General features: G+C 34.5%; 1 protein-coding gene and 1 long non-coding RNA gene across 2 annotated transcripts in view; one reads left to right on the top strand and one right to left on the bottom strand.

Annotated features, from left to right (window-relative positions):
- The first annotated feature begins 6,482 nt into the window (after positions 1 to 6,482).
- Positions 6,483 to 8,925, top strand: LOC121417621. Its single transcript, XM_041611357.1, has 4 exons — positions 6,483 to 6,635; positions 6,808 to 6,946; positions 7,199 to 8,334; positions 8,461 to 8,925. Exons 1-3 carry the CDS (start codon positions 6,483 to 6,485, stop codon positions 7,975 to 7,977), a joined length of 1,071 nt encoding a protein of 356 aa, XP_041467291.1. The 3' UTR covers positions 7,978 to 8,334; positions 8,461 to 8,925.
- Positions 8,926 to 16,647: 7,722 nt separating this feature from the next.
- Positions 16,648 to 22,061, bottom strand: part of LOC121417153 — a 29,487-nt gene continuing 24,073 nt past the window's right edge. The window contains exon 4 of the long non-coding RNA XR_005970320.1: positions 16,648 to 18,557. This is a non-coding gene — a long non-coding RNA (uncharacterized LOC121417153). The remainder of the gene's footprint in view (positions 18,558 to 22,061) is intronic.

Below are 22,061 nucleotides of genomic sequence, written 5' to 3'. Positions count from 1 at the left end.
TACTGCACTGTGTAATCCTACATGCATACATTTGTATAAACTTACAGAAAATTGGTATTTTGTGCATGTACCGATACAAATTTATTGTAATAAAATTGTTTTCCCCTTTTTAATAACATATCTGTTCTGTAAAATTGTAGAAAAATTGTGGAAAACCCTCCTGTTATTATAATTTTCAAAATTATTTGTTTTTTTCTGTAAAACATGTTTTTTTAATTTTTCTTCTGTAGAATCTACTGTTTTTCTAATAGTGTACCTCGGCCACTTTTACCTCTGCTATTGTCACGTCTTCCATTTTTACCTCTTGTCATTTATACCTCTGCTCTTTTTATCTGCTGTTCTTACCTCTGCTATTTTTACCTCTGCCATTTTTTACCTATGCCATTATTACCTCTGCCATTTTTACTTCTGCCATTTTTACCTCAGTATCTGCCATTTTTACCTCTGCCATTTACCTGGCACCATCTGGCCAAGCAAAGCCAATTTCTGCTGAAATAATTTGTTCCCATTCATATTGTGCATAATATCGTAAGGGCCTGTAGCGGCCATTTTGACTTTCCAATAACAGTATTTATCACCAAACTGGCAGAATAAATGATATCTCTTAACTGCTTAATAGAAATTATGCTTTCAGACAATATTTTACTCATAGATCACTAATACCTGCATTTATGGTGCTCACTCCTGTGAATATTGGTTTGCCACTTTGCATTGTGCATAATACTGTTAATATCTCTGGCGGCCATTTTGAAAGTAAAAATACAGTATTTAACACACACTTTAAACCCGAATGGTATATTTCGTTAGAAAATAGGTTTTTAAACAGTATCTCATTAATTTATCACACATATATGCATTTTAGTGATTACTCTTGTGATTTCTTTGCCCACTTTCTCATTGTGGATAATACTTTTAGGGCCTTTGGCAGCCATTTTGAATATCAAAATACAACATTCATCACATACATGACATATTAATAATATATTTCGTTAACAATTATGTTTTAAGTCAATATTTCACTCGTTTAATCTTAATAATATGCATTTCTGTGATCACTCTTGTGAATTTTTTCGGCCCCCATTGCCATTGTACGCAATACTGTTTGGGCCAGTGGCTGCCATTTTAGATATCAAAATACAGAAATGTTCCCATTTATGACATAATAAATGATATATCTCTTTAGTAATGATGATTTGCATATATTACTTCGTTCCCGCTTCGTTCATACATCGCAATTTTTGCGGTTTAGTGCTCACTTTTGTGAAAATTGGTTTTCCCTATTTATATTGTACATAATAGAGTATACAATGGACTATGGCGGCCATTTTGAATATCAGGAAAATAAATATGTTGTCAACAATTATTTTTTTTAGAGTGTATTTTACTCCTGCCACACACTTTCATGCATTCCATAGCCAATGTTCGGACAATTTTAGGATTTTCATGGGTAATTTGCATATTTTGGCGGCCATATTTGATTTTGCCAATTTGCGGAAAATGCTCAAGGTTACACGAGTGGCATCATCCAGATTCGTAATCAGCACCCTCGAATTGACAAGAAACCATCAAAAAATATTGTATATATAAAAAACAAGGTTTGGTCAAGTTTCTATGCGGCCTATCCTGGACTATAGGCGAAGGATCAAAATTGGAAAACTGCCAACAAACCTTTTCTCATTGACTTTTATATATTATATATTTTTTTTACAAACTTCTCTCTAAAAAGTCTTTGGATTATGTAAAAACTTTATTTTAAGAAAGAAATTGACTAATAATAACTGACAAAGAATGTAAAATTTCAGAAGAAAAACTCGACATAATTTACAAAAAATGAGTACCTATTGACAACATACATCTGTAGTTTATAAGGAATTACCTGATTTTATTAATTTGATTTTAATTTGTTTTAAGTAGATATGAAGACTTTGTTGATCTTTTGTTGATATAAAGTTACTTCAAAGTTTTTCAGTTGACTTGAAGAATTAGAATTTGTACATGTTTCAATGGAAGTGATTTAAATCAATGATTTTTCAAAAAAAATCATGATTTAAATCGCGATTTAAATCACGATTTAAATCAACGTGATTTAAATCCGCCAACCCTGTGTAGGAGTAATTCTTTATCTTTAGACTGTAACAATTTGAGTTGCAAAGTTGCAAAAAAAAACAAGATGCAAGATTTTCTTTGACACATTATTTTAAAGCATAGAATGTGCTTTTTCAAACTCGATGCAATTCTCAAAATTCCTTTTGGGCGACCTTTGTTGGTTGTGGGGGTGGCTGCATGGTCACATATGCTATGGATTTCTGGTAGACATGGCCAGAAAACAGCTTGTTACACAGTAATTGACCCTTTCTAAACTTGCACTCACTCTGAACTCAATAACAGAAAGTTTAAACCTAATTAGCATTCCTACCAGAGGGGGGACAATTACTTTTTAGTTTTTTAAGATATATGTTTTTGCCTCAAAAATCAAGAATTTATATATAAAAAAAAGATTTTGTCAGACAAAATAATGACTTTACAGACCTTTCATGACGAGTGGCGGTATGTTTGGACATGTATTCCCCCCTTCATGAAGTTTAATCTTAGCGTTTGTTCGTTTACATGTTGGACAGGTCTTTGCTTTTTAAAACACACTCTTTGCACACACATGCTTTCGGTGTCCATCTGAACTGTCGTTCCAGTCAGTATTGGTAAAAAATAAATAAATAATGATTAAAAAAGCATTTTGAGATTTTCTTATTGAAAGTGAAAATTATATTCTATACATATTCAAATTTCTAGGCGGCAAATTATTTTTTGTTTTTGAGATGTGTTGGGATTTTCGCGGCGATGCAATACAAATTCTTGATTAGACATGTTAGATGCGCAAATCTATAGTTAACGTTTAATGTACTGAGCAAAACAGCAACAGTGGCTGCCATTCATTGTCCGTTATGAATGTCCACAAAATAGTTTACATTAAGAACTTATAAAAAACAGTAGGCCTTCCGTATGTCTTGTTTACATTTCAAATTTCACGTCACAAAGAGGGTGAATTTAAATCTCTCATTCAAGTTCAAGTCTTATTTAAACCAATCAAACAGGATACATATTACACAGTTGGGTATTGATACTATGTGGTGGATTTATTGTATCTGGCTGCGATAAAATCATGAAACATCGAATGGTTACACAATTTTTGACAGGCGTAATGAAAAGGCCTACATATACATTTACTTTAATAATTATATACATTGGAAGATCGATAGCATTAGCCTATAATACTATGGCGTATTTACTGTTTAGACACAACAACATAAATCTGATGAATACACATACAGCATCATGATAAAAATGAATAATATATGTATTAACGATTTATTTTTTCTTTAAATGCCCGACACGAATGATTTTCTAATGAAGGCGCGCTCTAGAGGTTGGGGCCAGCGATCCCTTAGTAAACAAAAGTGCAGCGTTGTGGCCTAGTGGATTAGTCTTGGGACTTTGAAACAGAGGGTCGTGGGTTCGAATCCCAGCCATGGCGTAATTTCCTTCAGCAAAAAACTGATTCACAATGTGCTGCACTCAACCCAGGTGAGGTAAATGGGTACCGGTAGGAAGTAATTCCTTAAAAAGCTGTGTGCGCTATGAACACCGAGCTTAGCTTAGGTAATATAGGAGCGCCTTGAGCACCTAACAAAGTGGATATGTGCGCAATATAAATACCTTATATTGTTATTATTATTTAATAGTTCTTAAAGAAATAGGGCCGTGTCTGACAATGTGAAAATATCCACAGGTAAGATAATACGAGTGCACAAAAAAGCGAAAAGAAAAATGTACATGTATGTTAATATAGACCAATATCCGTATTGTCTACTTTATATGAAGTATTTGAAAGGGTGATCTCTTCTTAAATAAGAATGAAATAATTTCCGATTTCCAACTTAAATTTCGTCTAAAACATCACATCTCATGCTACATTTTCATTTGTTGAAAAACACATAAAAGCTACTGACGGTTTTGAAAATATAATAGTCTTTGACGCTATAGTCATGAAATACTTCTATATAAACTAAACAATTATGGAGTTCGTAGAAATGCCTTGGAGTGGTTTAGAAACTACCACGTAAATTGTAACAAAATTGTTAGCATAAATACATACCGAAATGTCTTCTGTACAAATTGTTAATTGCGGCGTTCCCAAGGCAGCCTACTGGGCCCACTTTTTATTATCCTACTCCCGCTTTTATCAGTAAAAGTACTGAACATTGAACTGGATAAGTTGGTGTAATGGACAAGGGCTAAGATATTGTCAGTTAATATACAAACACGAATGTATGTCTTTAGCCATTCTTTATAGCAAGTACCATTTAATATCAAACTGGATATTATCTACATCAACAATTTTAGGTCTCATAATAGACAGCGCATTGTATTCGAAGACATATATTGGATCCATATGTCGTACAATTTCGCACAAATCGTGTTATCAGTGACGTTAAGAATTTACTTCCAGTGCATTATCTATACAACACTACTTAACATTATTTGAATTACGGGATGATTCTACATACATATGCACAAGCACCTCACCTAGATTGAATATTGCGTTTACAGGTGAAGGCGATGCGTGTTATTGCTAACTTATCCTGGAGACCACACGCAGATCACTTGTTATCAACAACAGAATGTTGAAAATAAAAACATTATTACACCGATATACTGGCAATTCATGTATAAATTTTACAATGATATGATACCACCAATCGTTAAGATGTCATTTAAAAGCTTTGAAAAACAGACGTCAATCTGATCAATTTCATCTACATGTACCCTTCACACGAACCACGCTTGCAAATCAAATTTTATTTCGAAGGCTCATGGCTTTACGACACTATTGATAATAACATCAAAGATAAAACTCTTTCAAATCTAAATACAAAAAGTTTGTCCAAGACAATCAGAATCGATTTAAAGCTTCATCACTCAAACACTCGTATAATTTTATGAAAGATGGATACCATTATAAGTACACTATTATAAATTCCCTTATCACATTGTCCTGTAAACTATCCCGTTGATCAGGGAGATTTTCATAATCATTTACTTTTAATTGGTTATATGCCCCAATAGGCTTCTTTTTTTTTGGGGGGGGGGGCAGTATATACTATTTACAATAATACATTTTTTTTAGAAGACTGCGAACTACAATACCCGCTTTCAGTAGCCTCCTCCATTCCCTATACGGAGTTAATTTATAATCGGGACTATAATTTTTGTATGTAGAAATTTGCTATAACTTACATTGCTTACGTATCAAAATGTACAAATAAATGTAAATGTTTGAAATGAAAATACAATGTAGAACGATATGAATATTAAAGATTTGTGATAGCACACGAGTACAGTCCCCCCCCCTTCACATTTAGAGAATAGATATATATACCCCAAAATATATGATATGATATGATCTAATGATAGGACAAATAATTCATCCATGGTATAATCTTGTGCAGTGGTGTATTCACCTGGTATCACACAGGGTATCCACAGACATCATATGCCAAACCAAGGAGGTATCACTTTTTTTGCCAGACCTTGGATTAGATTGATTACGCAAAGTTTGCATTTTCGACCCAACCATTATGGATGGAAAATCCAAAAGGAAACTGGAGAAAATTGCAGATCAACTCTTGCATGATGGGATATATCAAAGAAAAGCAATCCACCAATAGGCCTTACTGAAATTATCATTCATTGATCGTCAAAACCAATAGCAGTTTTGCATTGAATTATGGGTATACTGACGAGGATCTGAACAGAAGACGAGTTCATCTTCGTATCTTCATGTCGAGATGGGAGAGAAAGAACTAAACTATTTTTACAAAGAAACTCATATTGTGTGGCTTGTTCGAAAGTGGCTGGTTCGACCATAGAGCTCCATGGTTCGACAATACGAAGTATGCCATTATCGTCATGACGACAGAAGCATCAGTGCCATTAACATGATTAAGGGGACCATGGCTTTATCGTAAGATAAACTGGGCGATTCATTCATGATCCGATTTCAAAAATGTTTAATCTTGCTTAAATGGTATTTATATGGGGGGAGGTAGTCTTCGTATGAAAGAAAGTGAGCTGGAAGCATGACAAAAGCTATCGAAACTCCACGGATGGCAATAAGCTGCAATTGCCACTAGGCTTGTAGAATGTGGAATAATTTCTGCACCCTTTATGCATATTTGGTGTACATTTAAAAAAGGAACCAGATATGACTTGATATCAGCTGATGCATGATGAGATTCCTGCTACTGAAACAACTTTTTCAGACATAGATGATTATATTGCGGTGGATTGATAGAATGCTTATCATCGCAAAGCTTCCAGCAAAGATCTTAAATGACTGAATCTTTAATGGAATACCAAAAGCTAAAACAACAACAACAACAACTCGAATAGACCCCAAAAGGAAAAAGACGAATGTATGAACAGAGATGGTTATGGAGAAGAAACCATTTGAGGATGTAGATGAATATTGTGTGGCGTATTGGTTGAAGACTACACAATATAGTTCAACAAGAACTATCATAACGGTGAGAGACGTCTTCACAAAGAAGGTTAATGGTGAAGAAACACCATGTTTAGATGTAGATGATCATTGTGTGGTGGATTGGTTGAAGACTACAAAATATAGTTCAAGACGAACATTTCATAACGGGAGAGAGGCTGCTTAATAAAGAAGGTTGATGGTGCAGAAACACCATTTTTAGATGTAGATGATTACTGTGTGGTGGATTGGTTGAAGACTACAAAATATAGTTCAAGAAGAACACATCAAAACTGGGAGAGAGGCTTCTTAACAAAGAAGGTAATGGTGAAGAAACACCATTTTTAGATGTAGATGATTATTGTGTGGTGGATTGGTTGAAGACTACAAAATATAGTTCAAGAAGAACACATCAAAACTGAGAGAGAGGCTTCTTAACAAAGAAGGATAATGGTGAAGAAACATCATTTTTAGAAGTAGATGATCATTGTGTGGTGGATTTGTTGAAGACTACAAAATATAGTTCAAGAAGAACACATCAAAACTGGGAGAGAGGCTTCTTAACAAAGAAGGTTGATGGTGAAGAAACACCGTTTTTAGATGTAGATGATTATTGTGTGGTGGATTGGTTGAAGACTACAAAATATAGTTCAAGAAGAACACATCAAAACTGGGAGAGAGACTTCTTAACAAAGAAGGTTGGAGAAGAAAAACCCTTTTTAGATGTAGATGATTATTGTGTGGTGGATTGGTTGAAGACTACAAAATATAGTTCAAGAAGAACACTTCAAAACTGGGAGAGAGACTTCTTAACAAAAAAGGTTGGAGAAGAAACACCCTTTTTAGATGTAGATGATTATTGTGTGGTGGATTGGTTGAAGACTACAAAATATAGTTCAAGAAGAACACATGAAAATTGGGAGAGAGGCTTCTTAACAAAGAAGGTTGATGGTAAAGAGACACCATTTTTAGATGTCGATGATTATCGTGTGGTGGATTGGTTGAAGACTACAAAATATAGTTCAACAAGAACACATCAAAACTGGGAGAGAGACTTCTTAACAAAGAAGGTTGGAGAAGAAACACCATTTTTAGATGTAGATGATTACTGTGTGGTGGATTGGCTGAAGGCTACAAACTATAGTTCAAGAAGAACATATCATAATGTGGAGAAAGACTTCTTCACAAAGAAGGTTGGAGAAGAAACACCCTTTTTAGATGTAGATGATTACTGTGTGGTGGATTGGCTGAAGGCTACAAAATATAGTTCAAGAAGAACATATCATAACGTGGAGAAAGACTTCTTCACAAAGAAAGTTGGAGAAGGAATACCCTTTTTAGATGTAGATGATTATTGTGTGGTGGATTGGTTGAAGACTACAAAATATAATTCAACAAGAACATATCATAACGGGGAGAGATTTCTTCACAAAGAAGGTTGATGGTGAAGAAACACCGTTTTTAGATGTAGATGATAATTTAGTGGTCGATAGGTTGAAGACTCTAGCAACAAGAACATATCATAACGGGAAAGAGATTTCTTCACAAAAAGGTTAATGATGAAGAAAAACCATTCTTAGATGTAGATGATTATTGCGTGAGGTATTGAATGAAGACTACAAAATATAGTTCAACAAGAACACATCAAAACTGGGAGAGAGACTTCTTCACAAAGAAAGTTGGAGAAGGAACATCCTTTTTAGTAGTAGATGATTATTGTGTGGTGGATTGGTTGAAGACTACAAAATATAGTTCAAGAAAAACATCAACACTGGGAGAGAGGCTTCTTAACAAAGAAGGTTGATAGTGAAGAAACACCATTTTTAGATGTAGATGATTATTGTGTGGTAAATTGGTTGAAGAGTACAAAATATAGTTCAAGACGAACATTTCATAACGGGGAGAGAGGCTGCTTAATAAAGAAGGTTGATGGTGAAGAAACACCATTTTTAGATGTAGATGATTATTGTGTGGTGGATTGGTTGAAGACTATAAAATATAGTTCAAGAAAAACATATCAACACTGGGAGAGAGGCTTCTTAACAAAGAAGGTTGATGGTGAAGAAACACCCTTTTTAGATGTAGATGATTATTGTGTGGTGGATTGGTTGAAGACTATAAAATATAGTTCAAGAAGAACACATCAAAACTGGGAGAGAGACTTCTTAACAAAGAAGGTTGGAGAAGAAACACCCTTTTTAGATGTAGATGAATATTGTGTGGTGGATTGGTTGAAGACTACAAAATATAATTCAACATGAACATATCATAACGGGGAGAGATTTCTTCACAAAAAAGGTTAATGATGAAGAAAAAAAAATTTTAGATGTAGACGATTATTGTGTGGTGGATTGGTTGAAGATTACAAAAAATAGTTCAAGAAGAACACTTCAAAACTGGGAGAGAGACTTCTTAAAAAGGTTGGAGAAGAAACACCCTTTTTAGATGTAGATGATTATTGTGTGGTGGATTGGTTAAAGACTACAAAATATAGCTCAAGAATAACACATGAACATTGGGAGAGAGGCTTCTTAACAAAGAAGGTTGATGGTAAAGAGACGCCATTTTTAGATGTAGATGATTATTTAGTGGTCGATAGGTTAAAGACTCTAAAATAAAGTTTAACAAGAACATATCATAACGGGGAGTGAATTCTTCACAAAGAAGGTTAATTGTGAAGAAACACCCTTTTTAGATGAAGATGATTACTGTGTGGTTGATTGGTTGAAGACTACAAAATATAGTTCAAGAAGAACACATCAAAACTGGGAGAGAGACTTCTTAACAAAATATATGTGAAGAAACACCCTTTTTAGATGAAGATGATTACTGTGTGGTTGATTGGTTGAAGACTACAAAATATAGTTCAAGAAGAACACATGAAAACTGGGAGAGAGACTTCTTAACAAAGAAGGTTGGAGAAGAAACACCCTTTTTAGATGTAGATGATTATTGTGTGGTGGATTGGTTGAAGACTACAAAATATAGTTCAAGACGAACATTTCATAACGGGGAGAGGGACTTCTTAATAAAGAAGGTTGATGGTGCAGAAACACCATTTTTAGATGTAGATGATTATTGTGTGGTGGATTGGTTGAAGACTTCAAAATATAGTTCAAGAAGAACACATCAAAACTGGGAGAGAGGCTTCTTAACAAAGAAGGTTGGAGAAGAAACACCCTTTTTAGATGTAGATGATTATTGTGTGGTGGATTGGTTGAAGACTAAAAAATATAATTCAACATGAACATATCATAACGGGGAGAGATTTCTTCACAAAAAAGGTTAATGATGAAGAAAATTTTTTTTTAGATGTAGACGATTATTGTGTGGTGGATTGGTTGAAGATTACAAAAAATAGTTCAAGAAGAACACTTCAAAACTGGGAGAGAGACTTCTTAACAAAAAGGTTGGAGAAGAAACACCCTTTTTAGATGTAGATGATTATTGTGTGGTGGATTGGTTAAAGACTACAAAATATAGCTCAAGAATAACACATGAACATTGGGAGAGAGGCTTCTTAACAAAGAAGGTTGATGGTAAAGAGACGCCATTTTTAGATGTAGATGATTATTTAGTGGTCGATAGGTTAAAGACTCTAAAATAAAGTTTAACAAGAACATATCATAACGGGGAGTGAATTCTTCACAAAGAAGGTTAATTGTGAAGAAACACCCTTTTTAGATGAAGATGATTACTGTGTGGTTGATTGGTTGAAGACTACAAAATATAGTTCAAGAAGAACACATCAAAACTGGGAGAGAGACTTCTTAACAAAGAAGGTTGGAGAAGAAACACCCTTTTTAGATGTAGATGATTATTGTGTGGTGGATTGGTTAAAGACTACAAAATATAGCTCAAGAAGAACACATCAAAACTGGGAGAGAGACTTCTTAACAAAGAAGGTTGATGGTAAAGAGACGCCATTTTTAGATGTAGATGATTATTTAGTGGTCGATAGGTTAAAGACTCTAAAATAAATTTTAACAAGAACATATCATAACGGGGAGTGAATTCTTCACAAAGAAGGTTAATTGTGAAGAAACACCCTTTTTAGATGAAGATGATTACTGTGTGGTTGATTGGTTGAAGACTACAAAATATAGTTCAAGAAGAACACATCAAAACTGGGAGAGAGACTTCTTAACAAAATATATGTGAAGAAACACCCTTTTTAGATGAAGATGATTACTGTGTGGTTGATTGGTTGAAGACTTCAAAATATAGTTCAAGAAGAACACATCAAAACTGGGAGAGAGACTTCTTAACAAAGAAGGTTAATGGTGAAGAAACACCATTTTTAGATGTAGATGATTACTGTGTGGTGGATTGGTTGAAGACTACAAAATATAGTTCAAGAAAAACATATCAACACTGGGAGAGAGGCTTCTTAACAAAGAAGGTTGGAGAAGAAACACCCTTTTTAGATGTAGATGATTATTTAGTGGTCGATAGGTTAAAGACTCTAAAATAAAGTTTAACAAGAACATATCATAACGGGGAGTGAATTCTTCACAAAGAAGGTTAATTGTGAAGAAACACCCTTTTTAGATGAAGATGATTACTGTGTGGTTGATTGGTTGAAGACTACAAAATATAGTTCAAGAAGAACACATCAAAACTGGGAGAGAGACTTCTTAACAAAATATATGTGAAGAAACACCCTTTTTAGATGAAGATGATTACTGTGTGGTTGATTGGTTGAAGACTACAAAATATAGTTCAAGAAGAACACATGAAAACTGGGAGAGAGACTTCTTAACAAAGAAGGTTGGAGAAGAAACACCCTTTTTAGATGTAGATGATTATTGTGTGGTGGATTGGTTGAAGACTACAAAATATAGTTCAAGACGAACATTTCATAACGGGGAGAGAGACTTCTTAATAAAGAAGGTTGATGGTGCAGAAACACCATTTTTAGATGTAGATGATTACTGTGTGGTGGATTGATAGAAGACTACAAAATATAGTTCAAGACGAACATTTCATAACGGGGAGAGAGACTTCTTAATAAAGAAGGTTGATGGTGCAGAAACACCATTTTTAGATGTAGATGATTACTGTGTGGTGGATTGGTTGAAGACTACAAAATATAGTTCAAGAAGAACATATCAAAACTGGGAGAGAGGCTTCTTTACAAAGAAGGTTAATGGTGAAGAAACATCCTTTTTAGATGTAGATGATTATTGTGTGGTAGATTGGTTGAAGACTACAAAATATAGTTCAAGAAGAACACATCAAAACTGGGAGAGAGGCTTCTTAACAAAGAAGGTTGGAGAAGAAACACCCTTTTTAGATGTAGATGATTATTGTGTGGTGGATTGGTTGAAGACTACAAAATATAGTTCAAGAAGAACACATCAACACTGGGAGAGAGACTTCTTAACAAAGAAGGTTGGAGAAGAAACACCCTTTTTAGATGTAGATGATTATTGTGTGGTGGATTGGTTGAAGACTACAAAATATAGTTCAAGACGAACATTTCATAACGGGGAGAGAGACTTCTTTACAAAGAAGGTTAATGGTGAAGAAACATCCTTTTTAGATGTAGATGATTATTGTGTGGTAGATTGGTTGAAGACTACAAAATATAGTTCAAGAAGAACACATCAAAACTGGGAGAGAGGCTTCTTAACAAAGAAGGTTGGAGAAGAAACACCCTTTTTAGATGTAGATGATTATTGTGTGGTGGATTGGTTGAAGACTACAAAATATAGTTCAAGAAGAACACATCAAAACTGGGAGAGAGACTTCTTAACAAAATATATGTGAAGAAACACCCTTTTTAGATGAAGATGATTACTGTGTGGTTGATTGGTTGAAGACTTCAAAATATAGTTCAAGAAGAACACATCAAAACTGGGAGAGAGACTTCTTAACAAAGAAGGTTAATGGTGAAGAAACACCATTTTTAGATGTAGATGATTACTGTGTGGTGGATTGGTTGAAGACTACAAAATATAGTTCAAGAAGAACATATCAAAACTGGGAGAGAGGCTTCTTAACAAAGAAGGTTGGAGAAGAAACACCCTTTTTAGATGTAGATGATTATTGTGTGGTGGATTGGTTAAAGACTACAAAATATAGCTCAAGAATAACACATGAAAATTGGGAGAGAGGCTTCTTAACAAAGAAGGTTGATGGTAAAGAGACGCCATTTTTAGATGTATATGATTATTGTGTGGTGGATTGGTTGAAGACTACAAAATATAGTTCAAGACGAACATTTCATAACGGGGAGAGAGACTTCTTAATAAAGAAGGTTGATGGTGCAGAAACACCATTTTTAGATGTAGATGATTATTGTGTGGTGGATTGGTTGAAGACTACAAAATATAGTTCAAGAAGAACATATCATAACGGGGAGAGAGACTTCTTAATAAAGAAGGTTGATGGTGCAGAAACACCATTTTTAGATGTAGATGATTGTCATGATTATTGTGTGGTGGATAGTTTGAAGTTATAAATTATGGATCAACAAGTACATATTATAAAGTGGAGAGACTTCTTTATACACACTAAGAAATAAAGGTTCAAAATTGAACCCCGAAAGATTGATGCAAAATCAGCACCCTATGGGTTTAAAAATTGAACCCCTAATTTGGGGTTCAAAATTTGAACCCCGTGGTTGGGGTTCATTTTTGAACCCATAGAGTGCTGATTTTGGATCAATCTTTCGGGGTTCAATTTGAACCTTTATTTTTTTAGTGCGTAAAGAAGGTTGATGGTGAAGAAACACCCTTTTTAGATTTAAATAATTATTGTTTGGTTGATTGGTTGAAGACTACAAAGTATTGTTCAATAGAAACATACCATAACGGGGAGAAACTTCAATGATAACGTTTTATTTACCCAGGGTAGCCACTTCAGTTAGGAAACTGCTCTACCAGCGGGCCCTGCATAACATATGTTATTATACAAAGAGTGTTGATGGAGACGAACTCCATTATCAGATGCAGATGAATATTCTCCGGTAAAATCGGTGGAAGACTATACAAAATATAGATCAACTAGAAGATATCAAAAAACGGGGAACAACTTCTTCACGACGAAGACGTAACACCATTTTAAGATGTACATGATTACACGTATTCGTAGAGGACTTCTGTGAAACAACAAGTCAGATTCACTATCAGAGATCAAAAAGGGAAAAGCCCAACTGCATACACAAAAAAGGGTTTCATGGCGAAGAAACACAATTTTCAGACAAAGACATTAGTATCCTGTTGCAGGACCTTTATAAACAAAAGCGAGAATAGTACAAATTATGTAGCAAATATAAAAAAACGAACATTCGAATAAATACACGAAAGAGGGTTGATCACTATTCATGGCGACGGAAAGCCATTTTCAGACGTGGATGAAAATTCCGAGAAGAATGTGTAAGACGATAAGTAAACGTATCAACTATCAAAGTGAAAAAGGCGAAGCTCAGATACAACCTATAGCGGGTTGATGATGACGAAACACCATTTTCAGATGCAGATGACAATTCTGTGTAGAATTTCGTAACGCGAAAAGAACACGTATCAACTAGAAAATATAAAAAAACGAAAACCTCGAACCCACACACAGAGATGGTATGTGGTGACGAAACACCATTTACAGCAGTAGATGATTATTCTAATGTGGATTGGTAAAAGACTATACCAATATGGATCAACTAGAATAGAAAAAAAGAGCACGTCGAATGCTTACACAAAGACGGTTTATTGTGAAGAAATACCGTTTTCCAGATGAAGATGATTATTGTGTGGTTGATTGGTAAGAGGCTATAACAATATAGATCAAATAATATAGATCAAAAAGGTGGAAACGACTTCTCAACGAAGAGGGTTGATGGTGAAGAAACACCATTTTCATATGTAGAAGATTATTCAGTCATGTCAGGGTGGATTGGTATAGGACTATAAAATAAAATCAACTAGAAATAAAAGAGGGGGGGGGGGCAACATCTCTGCGAAGAAACACCATTTTCAGATGCAGATTATCTATTGTGTGGAGGATTGGTAGGAGGCTTATAACAATATAAATCAAGAACTTCTCAACTTCTCAACGAAGAGGGATGATGGTGAAAAACATCATTTTCAGATTATTATGTGGTGGATTGGTAGAAGACTATAAAGATATGGATCAACTAGAAAAGATAAAAAAATAAAAAAAGAGGGAGCGACTTCTCAAAAAAAAAAAACAAACAAACAACCATTTCCAGGTCGGGACTTGTTCGAGGCAACAGCACAGATCAGGTAACAAATATCTAAGAAGAAAACCTCCGAATGCATTTACATACAAGGTTGATGGTGAAACACTATTTGCAGAAGGAGATGATTAGTCTATTGGTCGACTTGAGTAGCAACACAGATCAACGAACAAAGATCCATAAAAAAAAACCCTGAATGTACACACGGATAGGTTTGATTGTGACGAAACACCATTTATCATACTGTATATCAGGAGATTCACCTCAATGATTCGTATACACATTGACTAATAGGGTAAAATAATGGTAAGTCAAATTATTCATGAATATAGTAAGAGTATTAGTATGCCATTCTTTCGATATTATTAGTTGCAGAGGGGGTTCCCTGTCACTGCATCTAGCCTCCGGAGGACACTCGTAAATAGGTCCCATACACACAGCGGGGAGGGTCTGGAAAGCCTAAAACATAGTCTGATGATATAATTTTGAACCACACTTGCTTGGCTTCGTGGTATATCTACTGCCATCGTGGAAATTATGATATATCAATCAATTCATTACAGTGCATATCATTTAATGGTATTTTACCATTCTTCATATTTTCACAATTGTTTTGATGAAGGGAAAAATTAACATTGAAATGGTAAATTAATTCTGATAGCCAGGTTAAACTAAACCTGGTTAAACCCAGATTTAAAATTATTTGTTGGAAATGATAACCCTCTTTTAACCAAGACTAGCACATTTTTTTGGAAATTACTGCTGCAGGGATAGCTGCAACAAAGTTGAAAAATGTCACTAAAGTCGTTCTTTTCTTAAAAATTTGAATTTCATGGAAACTTATTCCAACTCTTGTAGTGAAAGAAAAGCATTCATCACCCATATATGGTAAGAAATTTTCATTCAAATTAACTTTATTTTTGTTAATTACTAAAAACATTTAAATCCCAAACCGAGTGACCTGCACAATTTTTTGTGTATCAATCCCATTCATTGATTTTCATGTGTGTCAAAATCTAAATTGAATAGATTCCCCTCACAGTGACAGAGCTCACCAACTCTAGACTAGAGTGTAGACTCTAGTCCTAGATCTAAAATAATGAGTTAAGAGGTCGACATCTTTATTCTAATTTTAAGTAAGGGACATTTTTTTTTTACTTTTGAGAGTAGTCTTGGGTCTAACATTAGGCCTATAGTTAGATCTAGCCTTGGCCTAATTGTTTGGAGGAGAATTTAACATGTCATTGTTTTGACTTCTTTGACTTTACTCTCCTGAAGCAAAACATCTATATAGTGAGCAACCGAGGCTGAAACTAAATATTGGTCTAGGCCTAGAACAACATTCAGGGCTTAGGCTGGCTTAGCATTGGGACAGGGATAGATATAGATTATTCTAAATTAACCGTAGATCTAGTAGAATATACCTGATTTGTCTTAGACAAAAACTTTGTTTGAACAGTCTTTGTAATTGATTGTTCCGCTGACAGTTTAAGTTGGCCTCTCTCACCAAGGCAATGTGACATGACTGTAAAATGTCAGAATTTTGAAAATAAATCCCAGAAACAACGGTTATTCCTGTCTGCAATGTTAGATCTGACTATCACAGCATTGCTTGCCAAGACTAGGCCTGGCTAAATTAGAATTAGTCCTAGACATCTCTCTAGGGCCTTGCCCTACTCCTGTTTTACATGTAGTAGATCTAGGCCCGTATCTGTTTCTTTGAAGAGTTTTTATTTTAATTAAACATTTTTGGGGAATTTTTTTAGGTTTCCAGGTCCAGAACTAAAAATCAGGCCTAAACATAGACCAACAGCTCAGTCTTGACTAGACTGGGCCTGGCCTAGATTTATGTAAGAATTTAGATCTATACCTAACGACGTTAATCTGTGCTGTCTGTTCATTCTAGATTCTATTTCTAGCCTAGCCGGTAGCCCTAACGTTAGGACTGACTAATCTAGTCTCGTATTGACTGTATGATCTAGAATAACGCTGGCCTAGATCTAGACTAAATAACTATTTAGACTAAAAGTTAAACCCTATCTAGACCTAGAACTAGATCTACATGTATATCAATCTAGGTCTACATGTAATAGGTCTAGACCTAGAGATTTGTAGACTCTCAATATAGATTCTAAATTTTAAAAACGTAAATGTAGGCTAGTCTACAGTAGATCTACTCATCTAACGTTAGGCCTGGAAAGGAAGTAGGCTAGTAGAGATCTAACGTAGGACTATTTCTTTTACTAGATCTAAAGGATCTATATCTAGGCCTAGATCTAAAGCTAGGGACTGTAGTTCGAGATCTAGAGGTCAAGCACCCCCTTATAACTAGAACAAAGCCTACAGCTACATGTAGTTCTCTGTGTAGCCAAACAACACTTACTCAGTACTTAGCATTGACCATTGTATTAATCTTATTTTGGTGTGTGTAGTTACCATACAAACACTATTTTGTCTTTTGATGATTGCTTTACCTCAAGTCAAAACCTATGTGTTCTAAATTTCATAAACCTATAGGTTCAGTCCACAAGATGTGTTTACACATTTATTGATTTAATATGATGTTACCATGGCAACACAGTTTCCAACACACACAAATATATGTCTTGCAAATCTATACCTAAAACCAATGTGTGAGCCAACGTTTATAAGAATTGGTTGAAAACTAGTGAAGGAGTTCAGATTTTCACCTAATTTCATTATGTAATATATTGTTACCATGGCAACACGATTTCTGATACATACAAAAATATGTCTTCCACATCTTTAACTCAAGACTAATGTGTGTGCCAGATTTTATGAGCATTGGTTGAAAAAAAATGAAGGAGTTCGAACTACAAAATTTTCACCTTATTTTTGTTATTTAATATGTTGTTACCATGGCAACACAATTTCTGATACGGGCAAAAATAGACATCTTCACCTCAGCATTAATGTATGTACAAAATTTTTAAAGGAATTGACCAGTCTGAAACTGATAAAGTTTTTCAAATCACAAGATTTTCATATAAATTTTATATTTGATTTGTTACCATGGCAACATTAGTTTTTTATAGAGCCATAAAATATGTTTTGCAAATCTTCACATCAAGACTAATGTTTGTGCCAAATTTCATGAGAATAGGTTAGAACTAAGGAAGTAGTTGGAACAGCAATATTTATACATAGTTTTTTGCCCTAATATACCATTACCATGGCAACACAATTTCCGACACATGCAAAAATGTGTCTTGCAAATCTTCACCTTAAGACTTATGTGTGAGCCAACTTTCTTGAGAATTGGTAGAAAACTGATGAAAGTATTTTAAACGGCAACATTTTGGCCATAATATACTGTTACCATGGCAACAGATTCTCAAAAAAAGGGGAAAAAATTCTTACACCTCCTTATCTTGCGAACAATGTGTGTTCCAAATTTCATGAAAATCGGTTAAAAAGTGAGAAAGTAGCTTGTAAAGCAATATAGGCGTAAATTCTAAAAAAAAATTGTTGGCCATGATTTGTTGGATTTAAACCAGGCTTAAACTACCCCCTGCACGAGTTTAACTTTTTGAGGATTTATTACCACAATTGGACCAGGGTTAACTTAAACCTCGCTATCGGAATACGGACCATTGTCATCGAAGCTGTCCAGAATGGACTCGTCATTTCAATATGCCTTAACGATTGGCTAGGTATAAAACCCCTCAGAATGGAGAGGCCAACTTGTTCCGAAGGTCGGCTCAAACCAAGATTGCTGTACTGACGTTCTCTGGCTCAATCAACAGCTCAAACCAAGGTTGTAGTCCTGATGTATTCTGGCTCAATCATTGCACGTACTGTCTGTAAAAATATAAAGAAGAAATAAAAAACTTATCCAATCATCCATTATTAAAAAAAATGTCTTAACAACACCATTATACAACAGTAATACTACCTAAACTATTTCAAACCCAACCGCTGGTAAGTACCTTAATTGTATGTATACAGTGCGTCCCACACACACACAAATAAAAAAAAAGAAACCGAGATTTAGCGATGATTTATCATCATTTCATCACAGATACAATGGACAGATGACGTATCATTCTAAAGCTTGGAAACTCCCCTTTTATCTGGAATGACTTAGATTATTCCTCATTCACGCATAAGTGAGAGAAAAATGAATTAAGAAAGAATACCAAAACCTAAGAAAGAAAAAAATTACATACCTAAAAAGCTCCTTCGAATTAATGCTTGTGTTTCCATGATTTCATTTAGAAACGCGTTTTTACCACTTTCCCCAGAATCCCCACAGATTCCATCGCGCGGCAAAATACTACATGCATGGCTGGTCGTCAACAAAACGAAGTGCTCAGTGAGTCTGAACGTTTTCCTGTAAAATAACTTCCTTTTATGAAATTATTGAAATTCAAGCCTTATTTCAAACAAACATAACTTTATTTCTTCTGACCATTTTCGGTAATTGAGGGAGCAAATTAAAGAGCAGATAATGAACTTTTTAAGAATGTGGTTTTCTTTTTGAAACTCAGATACAACCCGCCAAGTGACTTTTTGCTATCCTTTCTTCAAATTAGGTGTGCTCAGTCATGCGTGAAAGGGAAATAATCTAAGTTATTTTAGATGAAAGACGAGACTTTAAGCTTCATAATGGTGGGTTATTATCTATTGTATTTTGTGATCATGCTGTAATAAATCATCGATAAATCTTGGTTTAGTTTCTTGTGGGACGCACTTATGGCACGCATATAGGGAATCAATTAAATATATATTTCACTTAAAAAATATATCTTTCTCTTCCACTAAACCATTTCACTTAAAGAAATTTATATTTCACTTTCAAAAATATATTCCACTTTATCAAAAAAATATATTTCACTTTAAAAAATATGTTTCACTTTAAAAAAAAAAGTATTTCACTTTTCCCCCAAAAATATGTTTCACTTTTCAAAAAAATATATTTCACTTTTCAAAAAAAAGATATTTCACTTTTCAAAGAAATATATTTCACTCTTCTAAAAGATATATTTCACTTTTCAAAAAGAAAATATTTCACTTTTCTAAAAAAAATATATTTCACTTTTCCCAAAAAATATATTTCACTTTCCAAAAAAATATATTTCACTTTCCAAAGAAATATATTTCACTCTTCAAAGAAATATATTTCACTCTTCTACAAGATATATTTCACTTTCCAAAAAAATATATTTCACTTTTCCAAAAAAATATATTTCACTTTTGAAAAAAAAATGTTTCACTTTTCAAAAAAAAATCATTTCACTTGATACATTTTAATTTTGAGAGAAAACAAATCCTTTCACTTTTGTTGGATAACACATGCGGCTGCCGTATTAGACCGTAACTATCCTCACGGAAATATCCATTCCTCTCGCTACGAAAAACATTTCACTCGTGTTGCAAATTCATTTCACTCAATTGCAAAAAAATACGTTCCTCTTTTTTCTCGGCCTGTAGGCGGCGCGCACCATTGTTGGCGGGATGAGGAGAAGATACATGATATATCTATCTATCTATCTCTCTCTCTCTCTCTCTCTCTCTGCCTAACATATATCCATCTGTTTAAATATGTCTATCCTTCTATCTATCTATCTATCTAATATCTATTTATTTCGTTTAATGTCTGTATATCTGTGTATTTATCATTCAATCTTTATATCTATCTATCTATTTATCTACCTATCTATCTTATGTCTATCTGTTCAGAATACATATGTCTATCCGTATGTCTACTTTTTATCTTTCAATCTAATAACTATTGATCTGTCTAAATAGTTATGTCTGTTTATTTGTTTGTTTAACTATTTAATATCTATCAAATTTGTTTAATATGTTATTCTATCTATCTACCTATCAATAAATATATCGATCTATTTTTTTTTTCTCTCTCTCTCTCTCTATCTATCTATCTATCTTTCTATCTATCTATCTATCTATTTATCTATCTGTCTGTCTATCTGTGTATGTATCTACCTGTCTCTGAATCTATGTGTATATCAAATATGATATCATTATCACCGCTGGGAATCATCGTATTTTTTCATCAATCATTATCAGTATCAGCCTCCTCATCGTATTTTTTATCGTCAATGTCTATCTGTCCGATACCTATCTATCTGTTTATATCTATCTACCTATCCATCTGTCTATCTATCTATCTATTAATCAGGGGCCGCGGAACGGTTTTCAAAGCGGGGGGGGGGCTGACCATGCAAAAAATCACAATCATACGGTCATTTTTACGGTTTTGGAAAAAAGTAAAGGGGGCTGCCCCCCCCCCCCCAGCTTCCGCGGCCCCTGTTAATATATATCTATCTATCTTCTATTCTATCCACCTATCATTTATCTCTCCAACAATCTATCTATTTATCTATCTTTCTTATATGTATCTGTTTGAATATGTATGTCTGTTTTTGTCTATTTATCTTTCATACTTATATCCACTCATTTGTTTAAATAATTATGTTTGTTTATCTCTGCATCTACGACAGACCACCTAATTCGTCCGTACGACGAATTAAAATCTAATTTCACTTGTTACATTTTAAATCTGAGATAAAACAAATCCTTTCACTTTTGTTGGATAACACATACGGCTGCCGTATAGACCGTGAGTAAATTTCGTTCTTCACGTAAATATCCATTCCTCTCGCTACGAAAAACATTTCACTCATGTTGCAAATTCATTTCACTCAATTGCAAAAAATACGTTCCTCTTTTTTCTCGGCCTGTAGGCGGCGCACACCATTGTTGGTGGGACGAGGACAATGCACCACGAGGTGGGCCCATAAACACAAATTGTAAAGTTTGAATTTATCGCTGATTATGCACAATAGCCAGGGCAATCAGCTGTTGCATTCGGCCCTACGATCAATCTTTAACCTTAGCACGGTCTGGCTATAGGCATGAGGCATGAATACTTCATACATACACTATCTACGGAGCTGAATGGTCAAGGTATAAGTGTTGAAATTTCCCTTTTCTCCCTTCCGTCTGTCTTTTACTTCATTGACATACGATGGTCATAATGATTGATGAAATGAAGCTTACAAAAAGCTACATTTCACCGGTCAACTCGCTTGTACCTGCACTGCAAAACCAAATTCTCTCCATTTTGTAAGAGTCATGAATGGGGGGTCACCATCCTTAGAACAGACATAAAAAGTGAGTATACGGGACTGAAGTTGGGTAATGACATCATGGACATTCTCGGCTAACACCACAGAGATGTACACTAATTGCGCGTTATATAAGTATCTCTATGGCTAACACCAACCTTTTCGGGCTGAGCGATGACGTCATCATCCATCTTCAAGGGGAAGTTCACCC

The sequence above is a fragment of the Lytechinus variegatus genome, chromosome 6 (genome assembly GCF_018143015.1).
Source record: "Lytechinus variegatus isolate NC3 chromosome 6, Lvar_3.0, whole genome shotgun sequence".
NCBI lineage: Eukaryota > Metazoa > Echinodermata > Echinoidea > Temnopleuroida > Toxopneustidae > Lytechinus > Lytechinus variegatus.
Note: the sequence above shows the minus strand (reverse complement) of the source record. Positions and strands in the feature narration are given on the sequence as shown.

Excerpts from the sequence above, each read along its gene's own strand:
- LOC121417621 (XM_041611357.1), top strand. The coding sequence starts at position 6,483 with ATGGTTATGGAGAAGAAACCATTTGAGGATGTAGATGAATATTGTGTG. Across the intron at positions 6,636-6,807 it reads AAGAAACACCATGTTTAGAT|TTCAAGAAGAACACATCAAA; the intron begins GTAGATGATCAT and ends TACAAAATATAG. Across the intron at positions 6,947-7,198 it reads ATATAGTTCAAGAAGAACAC|ATCAAAACTGGGAGAGAGAC; the intron begins ATCAAAACTGAG and ends CAAGAAGAACAC.